The sequence below is a fragment of the Salmo trutta genome, chromosome 21 (assembly GCF_901001165.1).
Source record: "Salmo trutta chromosome 21, fSalTru1.1, whole genome shotgun sequence".
NCBI classification, from domain to species: Eukaryota; Metazoa; Chordata; class Actinopteri; order Salmoniformes; family Salmonidae; genus Salmo; species Salmo trutta.
Window position 1 is genome coordinate 31,166,585 of NC_042977.1, and position 23,116 is coordinate 31,189,700.

Sequence of the window (23,116 nt, forward strand, 5' to 3'; positions counted from 1 at the left end):
CAGTACAACCATGTCCCATTCACCTCCAGACATACAGTACAACCATGTCCCATTCACCTCCAGACATACAGTACAACCATGTTCCATTCACCTCCAGACATACAGTACAACCATGTTCCATTCACCTCCTGACATACAGTACAACCATGTTCCATTCACCTCCAGACATACAGTACAACCATGTTCCATTCACCTCCAGACATACAGTACAACCATGTTCCATTCACCTCCAGACATACAGTACAACCATGTTCCATTCACCTCCAGACATACAGTACAACCATGTTCCATTCACCTCCAGACATACAGTACAACCATGTTCCATTCACCTCCAGACATACAGTACAACCATGTTCCATTCACCTCCAGACATACAGTACAACCATGTTCCATTCACCTCCAGACATACAGTACAACCATGTTCCATTCACCTCCTGACATACAGTACAACCATGTTCCATTCACCTCCAGACATACAGTACAACCATGTTCCATTCACCTCCAGACATACAGTACAACCATGTTCCATTCACCTCCAGACATACAGTACAACCATGTTCCATTCACCTCCAGACATACAGTACAACCATGTTCCATTCACCTCCAGACATACAGTACAACCATGTTCCATTCACCTCCAGACATACAGTACAACCATGTTCCATTCACCTCCAGACATACAGTACAACCATGTTCCATTCACCTCCAGACATACAGTACAACCATGTTCCATTCACCTCCTGACATACAGTACAACCATGTTCCATTCACCTCCTGACATACAGTACAACCATGTTCCATTCACCTCCAGACATACAGTACAACCATGTTCCATTCACCTCCTGACATACAGTACAACCATGTCAGACATATCAGGATCCCATTTACAGTCATATTAGGTGTCCCTTATAGAGCTTGGTCAAGGAAGTGAAGGACAGAATCCAGACACATTCCAGTGCAGTAGCATTGGAACACTAACTGACCACTGATTGACTAGTGTGATGACTGGGATGACCTTGCCCCCTCCACCGGTCAATGCGAGCAATAAGCAGCCTGGCCACTGATAAGAGATTGACCAGATGGGGAGACCTCGGTGACAGACAGCTTCCTGGTTCCATGCTTTCCTCCTCCTCTTGGATGGGGAGCCATTGTGAGCTGGCAGCCCTGCACACTCAACGGGGGAGTATGCTACAAGAACAGGTCAATACTGATAACGTACCAGGCAAACAAAAACGCTCTTTGTGCCTCGCTCTCGGTCTCTCTATTTCTCGGTCCCCTGATTCGGGGGACTTTTCCCCCTCTTACCACACATAATACATTTCCTGCACAGCAGAAGGGTTTCTTATCTTGGGCTGTTTATACCTGCAAATCGTCCAACTGCCCGTTTGTTTGCAGGTGACCCACAGTGAGGTTACATTTCATTCCTGGACAGAAAAGTGTGGTCATGCTCCATGGCACAGCCTCCCTAGCCTTGGGGGACTACTAATACAATGCTGCTACAAGCAGAGTGGTGTTCATTCACCATCAATAGTAGACAGACCTAGCAGACAGTCAGAAGCACACAAAACAAAATGTGCTACTGCAGCTAAAACATGAATGGAAACAGCCCAGTGACAAATGAATAGTAATCGATATGTATACTTACCTATCCTGCACTGGTTAGAACAGATAAATGCACAACTGATAGAAATTCAGCCCACAAACATATGATCATAATTCACTTTAATGACTTCACACCGTTTTGATTTTTCCTTTTCCCATATCATTTTTTGGAATAATCACCATCTGGGGGTGTAAATCATATTCAACGCTGCCCCCCCCCCCCCCCAAAAAAAAATAATCAACTCCTTTCAAAAACGACTGCAGCGTAAAAATGTCAATGTCAACAACAAATTCCTCTAAATAGGGATAATGTCTGGACAATTTTCACAGACTCTATGGATACAATATAATTATAGTCTACTTTCCCTTTGATACCAGCAAGATCCTTTCTTCCTATAACAAGAGAATATTCTTTTAGAAACAGGATGTTTTTCTGAACTAAACTCCCCCGGACACATTAAGCTCAAAATCTATGTCATGATGAAGGACAAAAAGTCTGACAATGCCCATTTAAAATATTAAATAGCACAGGTGGAAATAGTGATGGCGCAATAGGACTTTGATTGCATTGTTTGCATTGATCATTGCTATTCTTTGGTCTCACCTGTAATAACTCATTTTTTCTTATTTGTTGTCTAGTATATTTTGTGTATATTGTTGATTCACTGTGACATACTCTTGGCTTGAATTCATCTCAATGTAAATATTACCATATGAACTGGAAATTATGCTGTAATGAAATCTGACATTGCTATTACCTTCAATCGTCTTATTCTCAAGTCTCAATGCTGTTTTGCGAATATATAAAGACAACCTACGTGTTGTTACAGGAATACTCTGATCGTTTGATTTCACTTAAAAGCCTTATGTTTCCCCTCTGGATTAAATGCATTACTTTGTCATGACATCTGTAAGCCCTAGGAAGAAGTGACTCGTGAAAACCGACTCCAAGAGTTTACATTCAGGCAGGGGTTTTCAATTCAACTGAAACTCCTCTCTACTGTAGAGAACAATATTAGTTGGCCACCTCCATTATTTGAGTTGTTTGAGTCTGAGGAACTTCCGTTGACTAACTGTAGATCTCACGTCTGGAGTGGAAAAAGTAAGGCAGGGTATCTGGTCCCGTGTGTTTATATCCACCTGAGACGGTGAGGCTGTGAATCGAGCTGGGTTATGTTGCTGCCAGCAAACAAGATTTAGGGGCATGCAAAGCAAATTAAATCAACCTGTCAGGCGCCTTAGCTCCGACCCTATTAGATTGAATGTCTGTTCATCATCGGGCCATATAACAGGGAGGTTTACAATCACATCTAAATACACAATAAAAGCAGACTAGGCTTCTCCTCTCCCAAAGGCCTGCACTCTTAAATCCTCGTTGTACATACGGACAGATGGGAACATTCTAGTTGCTGCTTTTGATTTACCAAGACCCAGGAAGACCCAAGACATCACTCCTGCTCTTAACTTAGGGTTACCCCATCTAGGGTGATATTCTTCAATGAAATACAGATCCTATTCAATGTAGTCTTATTTTAATTCCATGTTTTGGTGAAATAGTAGCTAGGTTTACCCAGTTTCTCTGTCGTTTGAATCTTTGGTTATTATTAAAACCTCTTGAGCGTCTCATCCCGTTAGCGCGATCATTTTCCAGCGAAAACTCCTAGCGACATTAGCATAACGAAATTCAATATTTATTTATTTTCAAATATAGGACTGTCTCATATCGTTTTATAGATACACCTCTCTTGAATCGACCCTCGTCGTCCGATTTCAAAAAGGTTTTACAGGAAAAGCACAATATTAGATTATGTTAGAGGAGTACATGGTAAAAGTAGCATCATATGAATTTTCCGACCAAGCACATGCATCACATATAACCAAAAAACAGCTAAATGCAGCTCTAACCTTTTACAAACTTCATCAGATGACACACCTAGGACATCATGTTACACACAGCATGCAATCTTTTGTTCAATAAAGGTCATATTTCTATATAAAAACAGCATTTTACATCGGCACCTGACGTTGACTAACTATTTTCCCATAAACTGCGTCCCGGGAAACAGTGCTACAATTTTATAAATTACTATTCGAAAACGATTATTTTTTTTATATTGTCAATCTAAGATTTATAGATGAATATCTCTTGAAAACACCCGTCATAACAGATTTTAAATTAACTTTACAGGGTAATCACACTGAGATAAAAGGGGACGCGATACTCAGAAAATGAGCTAGAAAGCCTAGCTCGTCGCCATCTTGGAACAATCGCACATCACATCTGATCTTGTATAATATTGCCAATAATCCCTCACCTTTAGTTGTCTTCATCAGAAAGCACTTCCAGGAATCCCAGGTCCACGACAAATGTATTTTCGGTCGAAAAAGTCCATCCTTTATGTTCCATTAGCTTGCTGTTGTTAGCGCGTCCGAAGGCTGTAACCAAAGGTTGATACGGGCGCGGGACTTGGCTAACGAAAAATGACTATTTTCCCTCCTTTAGGTTCGTTCAAACATGTCAAACGTTGTATAACACTAATCTTCTGTTTCAACAAGAGAGCCAATAAGATTCGAGTGGGACGATTTCATTGTGTTTCAAAACGTTTCCAAAGGTGGGGGCAGACACGGCCGCCGACGTCACAATGCTGATGGCCCTCCTACTGTGACCAATTGCCACATCGTCTCCTACACTGAGTTTCGACAGCAGAAGCCTCAAAACACTTTGTAAAGACTGGGGACATCTAGTGGAAGCACTGGAAAGTGCTCAATTATCATTTTTTCACGTTGTGAATTACAGGGAAGGCTGTGAAGTCGAGTCCACAATTCAGAATCCCACTTCCTGGTTCAATCGGTCTCGGGGTTTTGACTGCCATACGAGTTCTGTTATACTCACAGACACCATTCAAACAGTTTTAGAAACTTTAGGGTGTTTTCTATCCATATAAAATAAGTATATGCATGTCCTAGCTTCTGAGTTTGATTAGTAGGCCGTTGAAAATGGGAACGAATTTTTTCCAAAATGCGCTGTGGCGCCCCCAGTGGTAGGATACACGCAAGAGGTTAAAATGGCAAATTCTTATTCATGAAAAATTCTAAAAGGTTACGTTCAAAAAGCCACCTTTCATGAATATGAACATGGTGAGAAAGCATTGTGAGGTAAAGGATTGTTATATACTGTATGATGTTGCCAATATTGACTGAATTATAATGATGACTGTAGTTTAATAAACATATTACGAATGTGATGGTTAAGAGTGTCTCTCAGCGACACCCCCATGCCTCCCCAATGCCTCTGTCACGGCCAGATGGAAAGTCCAAACAATAACCCCCGTCTTGTTTCACGGAAGACTTCCATTTGGGCCAGAATGCGCCATGAGAAAGCAATAATCTGAGGGCATTCTGTGTGGATGTTCACAACACTGAGAACGCAGTCTCAGTCATCTGTGAATCTACCAGTGCTCGACTGATAATTCATGATAGCTCTGTCATAGACCCCTACCGTTCAGATATGAATTATAAAAACACCAAACCAAGCATATCAGTCAGATGACAGACTGGACGTTTATAGCTGGAGGCCAGTGTGGAGAAACGAGACACGATGCTTTCTCTCCATTCCTTCTGCTCTGACGACTGAAAATACCAGTGTGACACATGGGAGACCATTCCATCAATACACAGCCAAGCTTACTTACTTATGGCTTGTGACCAATAATTTTGGTGAGTTGGGACTTGATAGATGGGAGTTGATAGAATAATAGAATCACTTTCAGGCAAGATCTGCTATTGAAAGCAATAGTCTAATGCATGGGACATTGTAAATGATGTGCAAATAGTTCAAGTTAAAACATTTCAGCCCTTCATATCTATTAAAGAGATAATTCAGGATTTTGGCAATGAGGCCCTTTATGTCCTTCCCCAGAGTCAGATGAACTCGTGGATACCATTTTTATGTCTCTGTGTGAAGTTTGAAGGAAGTTGCTAACTAGCACAATTACTAATTAGCGCAATGACTGGAAGTCGATGGTATCTGCTAGCAGATAGCATAGACTTCCAGTCATTGCATGAACACTAGTTAGCATTGGCTCACGAAACCACCTCTAACTTCCTTCATACTGGACGCAGAGACGGTATCCATGAGTTCATCTGACTCTGGGGAAGTAAATAAATGGTCTCAATGCCAAAATCCCGAAGTATCCCTTTAAGAGTGACTACATTTTGGCCATTTTCACTGACTGAAAAAGTTGGTATATAATTCAAACTATGAATAAGTGTCAGATGAGTAAACCATGTCAAAAATAATTAGATGACTGTCTGCTTTAGTCCTCAGAAACTTTTCTTAAAGGCTGGTATTTAAATAGACAAAACATTGACACTTTTCGTCTAGAGCATTTTAATATGCTTGACAAGTACATAACAACTTGGTGTAGAAACAACATCTGAAATATATCGCCTGCAACATCCAAACACTTGTTGGGTACAAAGCAAAACAGTGTTTCCTAAGTTATACTTGATCCTTGTCTACACCGAGAGATGACACAGATAAAGAAGATAAATTACTTCATCCGATTCATCTTTCTGTTTTATACATGTTTGGATGTTTCGGTTGAGGGACCTATTCTATTCCTGGAATTAACACCACAACAAAATTTCTACACAAAATAAACCGCAGGATATAATCCCCCGAAATCTTGGCTTCTTTTCTTTTTAAGTTCATTATAACTACCATTGTGAGAGGAACTTGGCATGCAGGAGCATGTGCGCCCTGGCCCTACCTTTCTAGGGTTGGCTGCTTGTCTTGCTCTGAATCTAGTTGTCAACTTCTTTCTTCATATCTACAGCCTGGGCGGTCTAAAACCACCCTTGACTAACATGATACCCTCCCAGTTTGCTGCTCCAGGAATGATATGCACTACATGACCAAAAACTATGTGGACACCTGCTCGTCGAACATCTCCTTCCTAAATCATGAGCAGTAATATGGAGCTGGTCCCACCTTTGCTTCTAGAACAGCCTCCACTTTTCTGGGAAGGCTTTCCACTAGATGTTGGAACATTGCTGCATAGACTTTCTTCCATTCAGCCACAAGAGCATTGTGAGGTCGGCATTGATGATGTTGGGTGATTAGGCCTGGCTCGCAGTCAGCTTTCCAATTCATCCCAAAGGTGTTCGATGGGGTTGAGGTCAGGGCTCTGTGCAGGCCAGTCAAGTTCTTCCAAACTGATCTCAGCAAACCACTTCTGTATGGACCTCTTTGTGCACAGGGGCATTGTCATGCTGAAACAGGCAAGGGCCTTCCCCAAACTGTTGCCACAAAGTCGGAGGCACAGAATCGTCTAGAATGTCACTGTATGCTGTAGCGTTAAGATTTCCCTTCACTGGAACTGAGAGGCCGAGCCCGAACCACAAAAAATAGCCCCAGACCCCTATTTCTCCTCCACCAAACTTTACAGTTGGCACTATGCATTGGGGCATGTAGCGTTCTCCTGGCATCCGCCAAACCCAGATTTGTCTGTCAGACTGCCAATTCGTGAAGCGTGATTCATCACTCCAGAGAACAAGTTTCCACTACTCCAGTGTCCAATGGTGGCGAGCTTCACACCACTCCAGCCAATGCTTGGCATTGCGCATGGTGATCTTTGGTTTGTGTGCAGCTGCTCGGCCATGGAAACCCATTTCATGAAGCTCCCGCCAAACAGTTATTGTGCTGACGTTGCTTCCAGAGGCAGTTTGGAACTCGGTAGTGAGTGTTGCAACCGAGGACAGACCATTTTTAAGCACTACGCGCTTAAGCACTCGGCGTCCTGTTCTGTGAACTTGTGTGGCCTACCACTTTGCAGCTGAGCTGTTGTTGCGCCTAGACATTTTCACTTCACAATAACAGCACTTACAGTTGACCAGGGCAGCTCTAGCAGGGCAGAAATTTGCCGAACTGATGGTGCCACATTGAAAGTCACTGAGCTCTTCAGTAAGGCAATTCTACTGCCAATGTTTGTCTATGGAAGATTGCATGCCTGTGTGCTTGATTTTACACACCAATCAGCAACGGGTGTGACTGAAATAGCCGAATCCACTAATTTGAAGGGGTGTCCATATACTTTTGCATATACAGCACTGTACTTAGTCAGTATATAGCCAGACAAGATAATTTGAAAAAGCAGTGTGTACAGAACGGAAAACACATTAATAAAATATTGTGGATAAATAGAGGGAAACAGAGATACATTTTAATATAAATATCATATGCGCTGAACCATAATTTTCGATGATCTGATTATCTCTGCATCCAATTATATCCCTATTATGCTAATACGAATGGGACTGCCATTCATAATACATTTTCTCCCTTAACACTAAAACATCATTTTTATTCATAACTACTTGCCATATTAAGGTACAAAATATGTTGGGTGGTTTTAAAAAGACCCACCAAATTGCATTTTTTGCCAACGTTAATCAACACCGATGGAATGAGGAGACAGAGTGTTTGTGCTGACTCCATTTCTCTTGTAACAAAAACCCAGCATGAGCATTCAATAACCCAGAGACGAGAGAAAAAAAAATCATTTTCTGCTCAAGTATGTCATTAAGGATTTTCAAAGCAAGAGGAATGTTCATGGGTGTACATGATCACATCATGATACTAGGAAGTCATTATGAAGAGGGGGGCCTTTTTGTGGGATGGACATTCATGGAAATGAGGTTCATGATTCAAAATGTCATACACACACGGAGGGTGGGGGGGTGGGAGGTGTAATGGTGAGTGGCATGTGGATGGATCTGACATTGGCTTTCGCTCTGAAAACAGACACATTCCTTCTTTGATGAATGGGCAAATATGTATTCATAGGCCTGAGAGCCCACGTCTCTGTCAAGTGAAACCCCAAACCTTGACTTTCTGCATACCAAAGCAGGAACTCCTCCCCCGAAAAGAAAATCACCAGGACCGTTCAGCACAGACCATCTCCAAGCTCAAATCAGAGGCCCATTCTTCAAACATTTCAGGAGGTACTTTTTTCATTTTTTCTGGGAAAAAGACCCTGTGATTTATTTCGTATGGTCTACAATTGCTATAAATCTACAAAGTGAGTGTATCTCTTTCTGAATGTTACGCCTGGCTCGACTGTTCCATCTCTTTTCAGTTAATCACCTTACACAGTCAGATTTAAATATAAAACCAAAAGACAAGTGAAATCTATGCAAGTGTGAAATAAAAACATGAGAAAAGAGAGAAATGTAATTTAAAAGAAACCACCTGAGTTGATATTCTTCGACGTTTGGCTGTAATCAATGTTTGTACTCAAGTCACATGCTAGCGTGCCAATGAGAGTGAAACAGAGCAGACATGTAATGATTGTCATTAAGCAGACATACTAACCAACCGACATCAATGCCTGTGATGAGAGGGAGTAGTTTGGTGACAGAACTTGTAATTACAGCCAAACGTGCTAATCTAAAGTAAGACAATGAAATGAAACTAAAAAAACTAATGAGATGGCTTTGGGTAGCATAAAGAAAATAAAACACTGGTGGTTCCTTCCAAAAGTCTTCTATTTGGCAAAATGCCAGCTCCTTCAATTGAAGGTTCAAGATGCAGGTACTTAACGGAATCAGCCAATCAATATATAAAAAAAAAACGATGTTTTCTGAAGCACAAAGGCCTGGGTGCACTGCACTCAAATATTCAGCTATAAAACTCCGTTCCAGTGCTATTGTGAACTTTTAAAGAGAAAAAAAATCTTGAAGTGAATTCACTATATAACAACAACTCTTCGCTCCCATTAGAAGACGGAAAAATGAGCCAAATAAACACTTTCATGAACCACATTTCAAAAATACATAGTATTCCACACAAGCGCAAACACACGTAAGGACTTACCTTCGGAACAATGGAGATGAATGAGGGTGAGCAGTAGACCATGGACAACTAGACACCTCCATGCTGCAGGAGCCATCGTTGCTGAGTACTGAAGCCGCTCCAGATGCCTGCTAGCAAACGACTGTGGCTTTAGGATATAGAATAGAAAAAGAGGAGTCTGATAGTAGTCAGCGATCCGTGGTTCTAGGAGAAGCCTCTCCAGTCATCTTGTCATCTGAAAATACAGAGGAAGAGCAGGGTGAGGAGGAGGAAAACTGTGTACTACTGCTACAAGTCGAAAACGTCATCATCATCACAAAGGCTATGTCATCACAGCTGCCATCTTTAAAGATGGGATTGAAAAGATTCAGAGATACATTAACATAAATATTAAAACAGTGCAAATGATGAATAATCATGGTGCGACATAAGTATACTGAAAATGCCTGATAACTGTACGTCTCTTTGGATATATTGGGTCTGCCAAAACAAACATCAAACCAGTGAGATATTCAGTAGGCAAAAGGATGGGTATGACAAAATCAGTGTACAAAACATTAAGAACACCTGCTCTTTCACAGACATAGACTGACCAGGTGAATCCAGGTGAAAGCTAGGATCCCTTAATGATATCACTTGTTAAATCTACTTCAATCAGTGTAGATGAAGGGGAGGAGACAGGTTAAAGAAGGATTTTTATGCCTTGAGAGAATTGAGACATGGATTATGTATGTGTGTCATTCAGAGGGTAAACGGAAAAGAAAATATTTAAGTGCCTTTGAACTGGGTATGGTAGTAGGTGCCAGGCACAACGGCTTGTGTCATGAACTGCAACGCTGCTGGTTTTTTCACGTGTATCAAGAATGGTCCACAACCCAAAGGACATCCAGCCAACTACACACAACTGTGGGAGGCATTGGAGTCAACATGGGCCAGCATCCCTGTGGAACGACACCTTGTAGAGTCCATGTTCTGAGGGCTCAATATTAGGAAGGTGTTCCTAGGGCTGTGGCGGTCACGAAATTTCATCAGCCGGTGATTGTCAAGCAAATAACTGTCAGTCTCACTGTAATTGACCGTTAATTAACAAACACATTTAGTATCTCTTGGCTTCCACACATAGCACACAAGCCATTAAAATAATTATAATAAATCCATGTAATATAGCCTACACCTTCACAACAAATCTATGATTTATTTTAGACAGGTCTAAAGAAGCATGATATGAAGAACATGTAGTCTATTTCAGAAGAAAAGAATAGCATACTCTGAGTTGTCCTTATGTTTGGTCCTGATCTGGCTATGCCAAATGGCTGTGGGCCAAATTACTGATTTGCTTAGAATTACACTGCATTCTTTTATATTTTATAGTATGAAGAATACAATTGAACAAAGCTTTATAAAATAAAATAAAAATATTTTCCCCAAATGATTTGAGGGAGTGCGCTATTCTGCGCTGAGCGGTTAACAAAGAAATAGGTTCTCCTATATGCTTCATTTAGTTATTAATGTAACTTTAGTTGTTCTACAAACACTGGGCTATATGTTTTGATGTTTAATACATTGTAAGGCTGCATGATGAGACTCTAATGATGATATGAAAAAAGTTGCTTGAAAGGCATGAGCTCTGCTTTGTTTTCTGCGCAGGCTGTACACACTCCAGTAGTCTCTCCATATAATTCACAAGTGATAGGCTAATATTGTCACCCATCAGACTATTCTTGATTTAATCTTGTCTTTACATATACTAAATAATGTATACTAAATATAACAAATGTGTGAGACATTTGTTATGATTTAGAATGGACCATTATCATGTACCTGTATCGAAACAGGGGCAGCAGGAAAAAAAATACGTAACCTACGCACTTAAATAGCGAATGGAGGACGCTTTTCCAGTGGTTTATTTTCATGCCAGCCAGGTAGGCTATACTCCTATTGTAAAGAGAAGCAATGCGCTTAATATTAGGAAAGTTGAGAAATAAATATAGTAGGCTTAGCATATAGAAAGCTGATAGGATCCTCCTCTTTTTAGTTGTGGCCATCACTCGGTTTTCTCATGCAATTGCAGAACCTATAGAAATGTGGCGCAACATGAGCACATGGGTTCTCATGAAGCGATGGATTAGATTTCAAATACATTTGCATTGATGTCAGAGTGATTAGAGGAACAATAGAATGCTGAGTACCAGGCAGTTCAAAATGTCGGTAGGCTACTAAACGATCATCAGCAGCATCAGAACTTGGAGAAGACTAATTACCGCGACTAAACGGACTCGTGACCACCGGTGTGGCGGTAATACAGTCATAGCAACAGCCCTAGGTGTTCCTAATGTTTGGTATACTTAGTCTATCAAGTCTGAATATGTGTTTATTTTTCACTTCTGACAGGAAATACTCTTGGGTAGAGGAGAGCATCACGGAACACTCATCCCTGGGCTACAGGCTACATGTTTACACTGACTGCCTTCGCACCGCATTCCTCCCTCCACTCACTACTACCCCCTTCCCTCCTTCTCTCCCTCCCTCCCCAGAGTTCTACTGCCTTATCCCCACAGGAGAGGACCCTGTTGCTCAGGCAACACACTCACACACACACACTCACACAGCAAACCATTAGAGACACAGCTCCTTTGTGAGGTACTTTTGTCTGCTTCCTCCTTATCTTGAGGGCAGCCACAAACAGTCCACACGGCTTTGTCTGCCTCAGCTAAGGTTAGGCTCCACTCCCTAAAATGCCCTCAATGCACCAGAAGGAGAGACTTGTTAGAACACAAGTCAAATACTCCGGATCGATGACATGTCAAATATACACGTTAGTACACACACACACACACACAGACGCATGCACGCACACATACACACCTTGACCTGCACATAAACAAACGCAGCAAGAAGACATCCATCGGGTACAGATGACTTAACCTAGGCCATGAGGTACCCATCTACACTATATATACAAAAGTATGTGGACACCCCTTCAAAATGAGTGGATTCGGCTATTTCAGCCACACCCGTTGCTGACAGGTTTATAAAATTGAGCACACAGCCATGCAATCTCCATCGACAAACATTGACAGTAGAATGGCTTTGCTGAAGAGCTCAGTGACACCATCATAGGATGCCACCTTCCCAACAAGTCAGTTCGTAATGTATGCCCTGCTAGAGCTGTCCCCGGTCAACTGTAAGTGCTGTTATTGTGAAGTGGGAACGTCTAGGGGCAACAACGGCTCAGCCGCAAAGTGGTAGGCCACACAAGCTAAAAATCATCTGTCCCATTTCCAAACTGGTTTGATTGAGATCAGTGTAGAATAACTTGACTGGCCTGCACAGAGCCCTGACCTCAACCCAACGAACACCTTTGGGATGAATTGGAAAGCCGACTGCGAGCCAGGCCTAATCGCCCAACATCAGAGCTCGACCTCACTAATGGTCTTGAGGCTGAATGGAAGCAAGTCCCCGCAGCAATGTTCCAACATCTAGTGGAAAGCCTTCCCAGAAGAGTAGAGGCTGTTATAGCAGCATAGGGGGGACCAACTCCATATTATTGTACATGATTTTGGAATGAGATGTTCGACGAGCAGGTGTCCACATACTTTTGGTCATATAGTGTATGTTTAACATCCAAAATGTGACCATGTCCATATAAACACCATGTCATCATCCACACAGTACACTGCATTTCACACTTTAAAGAGTGGAGGACACCAAAAGAGGATAATTCGCTTTTCTGTGTGTACTCCTCCTCTCCAGAGCCACTCGTCGACATCCCTGATTATTTTATAATGAACCTAAATTTGAGCAGCGGAGCACTCTGCTCTGATCGCTCTCTAGGCCCCACTGATACCCAGCTAAGATATTTCTGGCAACGTGAAAGCACACACACACAAAACATTGTTTTGGGAGCTTCTATCTGCATTGGCTTACGGAGTCATAAGATAAATCTCCATATTGGATTCATTCTTTAAAATGTCTCTATAGGTGGCTGGAGACTCCTGTTTAAAACAGGCTAACGGAATGGAACAGAGTCCTCGTGGAGCAGAGTGCACAGTCTACAGGCCCAAAGGTCATTGATCTTGCTTTGAGGTCAAATTTACCACGAACTGTTATACTGTGTGGCGCCAAGCTAACACACACAAGGCTATGGTCATTTATCAGTTAGAAGTCAGGTGGTGCATTCAGACTCAGATTGAAAGAGAATCATTTGATTGTATTTGTCGGGAAATGACTTATCTAGCTGCAGTAGACCACTAGATCAGACAAGAGCATAGCGGAGCAGCGGTAAAGCGCTACTTCATCTCACAAATGCGCCCAAAACAGAGTGAGCCTTGCTAATAATCCCTGATTCCCAGGTGTCTGAGGGCTGTGAGGCCTGGCCTGTCACCCTGGTTTCCATTCAACCCCCCCCCCCCCACACACACACTCTAGCATTATACACATTCATCTTCCCCAAATATGAGTCGTGGGGGCAGGGGTGGGAGGGAGTGAGCCTGTAATGCCCTGCCCCATACCCCCTACCCACTAACCTCTCTGCCCTGCTCGGCTGGCTCAGCCGCTGATCCCCACCAGACACCAGGGGGTGAGGGGCCTGGGGTTCCTTCCCTCTAGGCTCGTCTGCCCCGGGGCCCCTTTCTCCTCCTGCTCAGTACTACCCAGAGCCACCCGCACCGTCGCCCCGCTGAGTAACATGTTCCCTTTCTCCTTTAAGCTGGCAGAGGAGCCGGCCGCTGCGCTCATCTCACCCCTCATCCCCCCAGCCCTAAACAGCCGTTTTGTTTGCGGGGTTTCTGGACTGGATTTGGTCCGACTTGAGATAAAAGGATTAGCCGATTAACATGAAGACGCTTTTCACGAGTGCTGACAGACGTATCATAATTTTACATCAGAGAAGGGGAGATTGTGGTGGGTGGTGGGGCGGAGGCCTCCTCTAGCAGAAAAGAGGTAAGTGAGGCATAGTTAACCCATCAGGGACCGTGTGTGTTTGTGGAGATATTCTCTACAGCACAGCTCCTCAGAACAGCAAGGAACTCCAGAGATTGGGACTAAACAAAATCATCTTCAAAAAGATGATTCTGAAAATTGGCTTTAAAATTTGAATGGTGTCAGCAATTTTATATTGTATTCTTTTGAGCTTAACAACATGAATTGGGTTATTCAGAGTATTATATAGATAGAAAACAGAACAAGGTTGTCAATAACTATTTTTCTATCATTTTGATTTATTAGATAGAACCTTATAGTCCTAAACTCTCAAATGATTCAGGTTACTCGACCAGGAAGGAATATTCACATCGGGTTCCAATACCACCATCGCCGTGGCAGCTGTTATAGTAATAATAGTGCACAGAACAAAGTTATGACTTACTGTCACCAGCTACATTAAATCTTATGGCTTGACGGTTTAATAATCCTGAAATCTTCTAGAATCATTTCAAGTGATTAACTCCTCATCTGTACTTTAAGTGCTAATTTTTCCCCTATAAGGAACAATGGATATGAATCTTCCCTCTCCCTGCTTTCACTCTTTCTATTAACAGTATATCATCCCAGACACCAAGAATCCATCACAGGGGATGCAAAATGACATGTAAACATTTAGAACATCTGTTTCTCTTTCTCCACCCATACACAGTGAGAAAAGCGAGGAGACAAATGTATCAGTCCGGAGGATTGAAAAAAAAACACCACATTGCAAACTAATTTTTCATATTTCAGAGGAATGACAGAAAAAAATAAGCAAATATTTAAAAGCGGAAGGCAAGCAATTAAAATAATATTAGAATAAACGGATGGAAAGAAACAGGCCACATGTCCTAACATGAAATACGAGGCTAATTGGTGCAGCAGCAGGCTGAAGGAATGTAAAGAGACAAAGCTTGTGGCTGCCTCTCTCAAGCTGGAGAGGCGACCGGCGAAAGAATAGACTGGAGAGAGAATGGGAGTCCAAGCTTTTGTAAGGAGGGAGGAACTGAATGGATGGGAGAGCAAGAGAGAGGAGAGGGAGAGAAGAATGGGAAGGGAGGAGAAAGAAAAGGGGTGGGAGGGTCACTGGGAAGGATTGACAGCTTGTGAGTATGGCTTGACCTGCTGGGTTCACCCTCCAGTATTTTCAACAGGCTTAACCAAGGACTAAATAAAGCCCCAGGAATGTTAATTTATTTTCAATTGTCAGTGCCAGGGACGAGGAGAGAAATAAAGAGTGCATATATACATATCAAGTAAGATTGGGACACAACTAGAGCAAGTAAGTAGTCCTGGACTGGTGTAAGCTCAACGCTCCCAGTTGAAATAAAGATGTGGCCTAGCTGTGTGTTTTGTCTGTGTTCCAGTCTGAACCTCGCAGGCATAATGCTTTAGTTCTTCAGCCCTCTCTGACTAACTCATTTGGGGAACGGTTCACCCCACCCACCTACCCCCGCACATGGCCTACATTCGAAACAAAAAGACCAACACGTGAGGGGGAATATCAAACATGAGAAGATGGTAAGAGGGGAGCAGGGGGTCTGGGTTAGGGTGTAGTTGGAATCTACAGGAACTGAGAAAACAAGTCCCCCAGATCCATTGCACCCCAACACCTCAATGCTCCTCAGTAACACTGTCATGATAGACCCCCGTCTGTCAGGGCTCTCCTCTCCAACTCCTCTCTTAAGGGACATGATGTCACTTCCTTGGCTCTGTCAGTGGTGCAGACAGAGCACTTGCCATGGCTGCCAGTGATGGAGACAGGCGCAAGTCAGGCATGGCAGTCAGGTGGGAGGAGGGTTCATCACCGTGGAGCTGATAATATATTTTGGGATGGGGCATGAAGGAGGGAATGGGGCAAGCAACAACCGGTAGCAAGCTGCATGGTATTCATAGGCTCAACGATGGTTGGTGCGTTTCAAGACTCTCTGCCAACAGAGATTGAAATTATAGATAGTGTCAACGGACACACACACACAGAGACAGAGACAGAGAGAGAGAGAGAGAGAGAGAGAGAGACAGAGAGAGAGAGAGAGAGAGAGAGAGAGACAGAGAGAGAGAGAGAGAGAGAGAGAGAGAGAGAATGTATTGTGAAATTGAGAGGACGGAGTGAGGTAGCCTTCAGAAGATCGACTACAAAAGAGAACAAAACTAGGTCTGTCATTGAGGTTAGCAGAAAGCGGAAGAATGGAAATGAATAGGCAGAAATAGGAGTGAGAAATTGATGCAAGAAAGGCAGAGAGAAGTATGAATTGTATTGAATGAGCAGAAACAAGTGTGGGAAGGGTTAAGTAAAAAGTCAGTCAACACTATCCTCATCATTTCAACCATCACTACTATGTTAATTCTGCCCATCAGAAGTATAGTGGCCTAATTAGTAAGTTCACAGCCGCTTTGGACATGACATTGTCTTATGTTATTGTTAAACGTTCCTGTTCAAAACATTCCCCAACTTTAGCCTCTAGCGTCTCAACAAGACCAATTTAGAAAAGGTTACCTGGGCTTGAACCCAAATGTATTCTGAGTAATCTGGGAATTTGAAGAAGAAAAATTACAAATCAGAATCAAAAGAATCGGGTTCAAATGAACCAATACACCCCTCTCTTTCCGAAGAGGACTCAGAATCAAACTTGGATGAATCAGAATCAAAATAATCAGAATGGGGAGAAGCTTTTAAATGTCAGTTTCATTAAGCAATACTACAGCCGTCGCTCTCCCACTCCTCCCAGCTCAGTAACACCGCAGAGCTTGGCAGTGAGATGAATAGGCTGACCTTTACACAGTGAGTTAAACAGTGAGGGTCAGTTAGAGAACAGCACCCAGCATCTCATCCTCTGACATGTCACACAGAGCTCCTCTTTTCAATCAGTCAGTCCTTCATATCTTCACACTGAAAGACACTCCTCTACGCCTTGTTCTGGTTCTCTCTCACTCCACTACATGCTCGTTATCCACACTGGTTCATCACACACACACACACACACACACACACACACACACACACGCAGGCATTAATGAACATGCACAAACACATGCATGCGGGCGCACACACACACACACACACACATACCCTCACCTACCCACCCTCGGCTCACTCAAACTCAAACACTCAACCATTTACAAGGGAAATTGTGGTTGGCTTGGCAACCTCACTCGCACTCATATTCACAGTAAGTCAAAAATAAGCACCATAAAACGTTTGTGATCATTCCCTGAATGTTAAAATGTTAAAACAGGGTGGGAATCTTGGCTGAAGGACAGGAACAGCTAGATTCCCCTGCAGGTAATGTGGTAGGAACTTCACAACTACCAATGTGAACCATATGACATGCTGCTGTGGACATCCATGCTCTGCAGCAGAACACCTGAGCCTCTACCACTCAATCTACACCCTCAGTGAGGCAGAATGTGATGTAAGAGAGGAGTGCAAATGTGCACAGTTACAATTAGGAAGGAGGTCGCTAGACAGAGAACATTCACACACAAATCGGTTCAACACACGCACAATGTATGGTAAACACAATATGGCAAGCAAACAAAAGAAGTATGTTACTGCAAAACCTGCAAATCCATCTATTGAATACCAAGCAGTTGACTGGGGGAGGGGATAGTTACAACTACTGCATTTCATTGCCAACCCTGAACCCTTCTGTATAAAACATTTTCATTTCCTAGGGGGAAAAGAAACGGGTTTGACCCGTTTACCCTGTTGTCTGTTGGCTAATCACTTGCTTATCGCTTTCACCGAGATTCCTACAAGAGAGGGCTAGGTCATACTTAAACCAGCCCTGTTTCTTATGGATATTTTCAACAGTAGGTTGAGGTTCAAAACACACACACTTTTGAACATTGAAATATTCTGACAGATGTAAAAAAAGAAACAGAAGCAGTTGTTTCTGTCCTCCATTCAGACCACTGACAAAACCAAGAAATAAGAATCAAACAAAACAGCCATTCTTCTCAATATTTTAAACAAAGCAAGAGAGCTACAGCGGAATTTCCCTTATTCTGCAGCTTAGCCCTAGCCCAGTACTAGAGTAGAAGACTGAAGCAGAGCCCTAGCCCAGTACTAGAGTAGAAGACTGAAGCAGAGCCCTAGCCCAGTAATAGAGTAGAAGACTGAAGCAGAGCCCTAGCCCAGTACTAGAGTAGAAGACTGAAGCAGAGCCCTAGCCCAGTACTAGAGTAGAAGACTGAAGCAGAGCCCTAGCCCAGTACTAGAGTAGAAGACTGAAGCAGAGCCCTAGCCCAGTACTAGAGTAGAAGACTGAAGCAGAGCCCTAGCCCAGTAATAGAGTAGAAGACTGAAGCAGAGCCCTAGCCCAGTACTAGAGTAGAAGACTGAAGCAGAGCCCTAGCCCAGTACTAGAGTAGAAGAATGAAGCAGAGCCCTAGCCCAGTAATAGAGTAGAAGACTGAAGCAGAGCCCTAGACCAGTACTAGAGTAGAAGACAAGCAGAGCCCTAGCCCAGTACTAGAGTAGAAGACTGAAGCAGAGCCCTAGACCAGTACTAGAGTAGAAGACTGAAGCAGAGCCCTAGCCCAGTACTAGAGTAGAAGACTGAAGCAGAGCCCTAGCCCAGTACTAGAGTAGAAAACTGAAGCAGAGCCCTAGTACTAGAGTAGAAGACTGAAGCAGAGCCCTAGCCCAGTAATAGAGTAGAAGACTGAAGCAGAGCCCTAGCCCAGTACTAGAGTAGAAGACTGAAGCAGAGCCCTAGCCCAGTAATAGAGTAGAAGACTGAAGCAGAGCCCTAGCCCAGTACTAGAGTAGAAGACTGAAGCAGAGCCCTAGCCCAGTACTAGAGTAGAAGACTGAAGCAGAGCCCTAGCCCAGTACTAGAGTAGAAGACTGAAGCAGAGCCCTAGCCCAGTACTAGAGTAGAAGACTGAAGCAGAGCCCTAGCCCAGTAATAGAGTAGAAGACTGAAGCAGAGCCCTAGACCAGTACTAGAGTAGAAGACTGAAGCAGAGCCCTAGACCAGTACTAGAGTAGAAGACTGAAGCAGAGCCCTAGTCCTAGCCCAGTACTAGAGTAGAAGACTGAAGCAGAGTCCTAGCCCAGTACTAGAGTAGAAGACAAGCAGAGCCCTAGACCAGTACTAGAGTAGAAGACTGAAGCAGAGCCCTAGACCAGTACTAGAGTAGAAGACTGAAGCAGAGCCCTAGTCCTAGACCAGTACTAGAGTAGAAGACTGAAGCAGAGTCCTAGACCAGTACTAGAGTAGAAGACTGAAGCAGAGCCCTAGCCCTAGACCAGTACTAGAGTAGAAGACTGAAGCAGAGCCCTAGCCCTAGACCAGTACTAGAGTAGAAGACTGAAGCAGAGCCCTAGCCCAGTACTAGAGTAGAAGACTGAAGCAGAGCCCTAGTCCTAGACCAGTACTAGAGTAGAAGACTGAAGCAGAGCCCTAGCCCAGTACTAGAGTAGAAGACTGAAGCAGAGCCCTAGCCCAGTACTAGAGTAGAAGACTGAAGCAGAGCCCTAGCCCAGTACTAGAGTAGAAGACTGAAGCAGAGCCCTAGCCCAGTACTAGAGTAGAAGACTGAAGCAGAGCCCTAGCCCAGTACTAGAGTAGAAGACTGAAGCAGAGCCCTAGACCAGTACTAGAGTAGAAGACTGAAGCAGAGCCCTAGTCCTAGACCAGTACTAGAGTAGAAGACTGAAGCAGAGCCCTAGTCCTAGACCAGTACTAGAGTAGAAGAATGAAGCAGAGCCCTAGACCAGTACTAGAGTAGAAGACTGAAGCAGAGCCCTAGCCCAGTACTAGAGTAGAAGACTGAAGCAGAGCCCTAGTCCTAGACCAGTACTAGAGTAGAAGACTGAAGCAGAGCCCTAGCCCAGTACTAGAGTAGAAGACTGAAGCAGAGCCCTAGTCCTAGACCAGTACTAGAGTAGAAAACTGAAGCAGAGCCCTAGACCAGTACTAGAGTAGAAGACTGAAGCAGAGCCCTAGTCCTAGACCAGTACTAGAGTAGAAGACTGAAGCAGAGCCCTAGCCCAGTACTAGAGTAGAAGACTGAAGCAGAGCCCTAGCCCAGTACTAGAGTAGAAGACTGAAGCAGAGCCCTAGCCCAGTACTAGAGTAGAAGACTGAAGCAGAGCCCTAGCCCAGTACTAGAGTAGAAGACTGAAGCAGAGCCCTAGCCCAGTACTAGAGTAGAAGACAAGCAGAGCCCTAGACCAGTACTAGAGTAGAAGACTGAAGCAGAGTCCTAGCCCAGTACTAGAGTAGAAGACAAGCAGAGCCCTAGCCCAGTACTAGAGTAGAAGACTGAAGCAGAGCCCTAGCCCAGTACTAGAGTAGAAGACTGAAGCAGAGCCCTAGCCCAGTACTAGAGTAGAAGACTGAAGCAGAGCCCTAGCCCAGTACTAGAGTAGAAGACTGAAGCAGAGCCCTAGCCCAGTACTAGAGTAGAAGACTGAAGCAGAGCCCTAGCCCAGTACTAGAGTAGAAGACTGAAGCAGAGCCCTAGCCCAGTACTAGAATAGAAGACTGAAGCAGAGCCCTAGCCCAGTACTAGAGTAGAAGACTGAAGCAGAGCCCTAGCCCTAGACCAGTACTAGAGTAGAAGACTGAAGCAGAGCCCTAGCCCTAGACCAGTACTAGAGTAGAAGACTGAAGCAGAGCCCTAGCCCAGTACTAGAGTAGAAGACTGAAGCAGAGCCCTAGTCCTAGACCAGTACTAGAGTAGAAGACTGAAGCAGAGCCCTAGCCCAGTACTAGAGTAGAAGACTGAAGCAGAGCCCTAGCCCAGTACTAGAGTAGAAGACTGAAGCAGAGCCCTAGCCCAGTACTAGAGTAGAAGACTGAAGCAGAGCCCTAGCCCAGTACTAGAGTAGAAGACTGAAGCAGAGCCCTAGCCCAGTACTAGAGTAGAAGACTGAAGCAGAGCCCTAGACCAGTACTAGAGTAGAAGACTGAAGCAGAGCCCTAGTCCTAGACCAGTACTAGAGTAGAAGACTGAAGCAGAGCCCTAGTCCTAGACCAGTACTAGAGTAGAAGAATGAAGCAGAGCCCTAGACCAGTACTAGAGTAGAAGACTGAAGCAGAGCCCTAGCCCAGTACTAGAGTAGAAGACTGAAGCAGAGCCCTAGTCCTAGACCAGTACTAGAGTAGAAGACTGAAGCAGAGCCCTAGCCCAGTACTAGAGTAGAAGACTGAAGCAGAGCCCTAGTCCTAGACCAGTACTAGAGTAGAAAACTGAAGCAGAGCCCTAGACCAGTACTAGAGTAGAAGACTGAAGCAGAGCCCTAGTCCTAGACCAGTACTAGAGTAGAAGACTGAAGCAGAGCCCTAGCCCAGTACTAGAGTAGAAGACTGAAGCAGAGCCCTAGCCCAGTACTAGAGTAGAAGACTGAAGCAGAGCCCTAGCCCAGTACTAGAGTAGAAGACTGAAGCAGAGCCCTAGCCCAGTACTAGAGTAGAAGACTGAAGCAGAGCCCTAGCCCAGTACTAGAGTAGAAGACAAGCAGAGCCCTAGACCAGTACTAGAGTAGAAGACTGAAGCAGAGTCCTAGCCCAGTACTAGAGTAGAAGACAAGCAGAGCCCTAGCCCAGTACTAGAGTAGAAGACTGAAGCAGAGCCCTAGCCCAGTACTAGAGTAGAAGACTGAAGCAGAGCCCTAGCCCAGTACTAGAGTAGAAGACTGAAGCAGAGCCCTAGCCCAGTACTAGAGTAGAAGACTGAAGCAGAGCCCTAGCCCAGTACTAGAGTAGAAGACTGAAGCAGAGCCCTAGCCCAGTACTAGAGTAGAAGACTGAAGCAGAGCCCTAGCCCAGTACTAGAGTAGAAGACTGAAGCAGAAGACGCCCTGCCCTCTTTTCATTCTCAGGACACCTCCTCAGGGTTTTCCTCCTCCTCCTTCTCCAGCAGGCCTACATCATTCCTTTGGGTGTTTGTGTAGTGTCCCTTAGTTACCACTGAAGAGACCTGGCCAGGTCAGCAGCGGCAGAAAGGCAGCTCAGAGAGTTAAAAGCCTGCCCTGTCCTACTCATAGGTACAAGGCCATCAATAATTCACCGTCATCTGGAAGCATTATCTAACAGCCTGATAAAATATTTAAAACGGTGGGTGACAACACAGAAACAGTGAAGAAGTGCTCCATAAGAGGACGAAAGAGAAGGACACTGCAGGTGGCGACAGAGGGAGGGAGTTCGCAACAGATGTGACGTTGCTGCGGCAACTGAAGTGGGAGAAGTAGTCTCCCTTCCAAAGGTATTCTGATGTGTTAGCTTAGCTAGCTAGACTACTCCTCTGAGGCCAATTTAACCATTACACATCAAGTACAGAATCTGCCTTGCTTAATAAAGGCACAGACAGTGAAGGTACTCTGTGTCAGCTAGCTATAGCCTGGTTTAAACAGATGGAACGCTACACAGAATTCCATCTGGTTTAACCAGGCTAAGCTAGCTACCCCTCAGAGGTGTAAATAAATTATACTAAATAAACGGCACAGTAAGTGAATGAACAATCAACCCACTGCATTGCTGTCTCTTTCATTTTGCACCATAAGAGTGGAAGTACAGGCACTATGTAACAGTGGAAGTACAGGCCCTATGTAACAGTGGAAGTACAGGCCCTATGTAACAGTGGAAGTACAGGCACTATGTAACAGTGGAAGTACAGGCTCTATGTAACAGTGGAAGTACAGGCCCTATGTAACAGTGGAAGTACAGGCCCTATGTAACAGTG

General features: G+C 44.0%; 1 protein-coding gene across 1 annotated transcript in view; it reads right to left on the minus strand.

Annotated features, from left to right (window-relative positions):
* LOC115157155 (adhesion G protein-coupled receptor L2) overlaps positions 1-23,116 on the minus strand; it is a gene marked incomplete in the record, with an annotated part of 129,492 nt that overhangs the window by 94,622 nt on the left and 11,754 nt on the right. Inside the window, 1 exon segment of the mRNA XM_029705153.1 lies at positions 9,479-9,692. Coding sequence (XP_029561013.1) covers positions 9,479-9,554 — 76 coding nt within the window.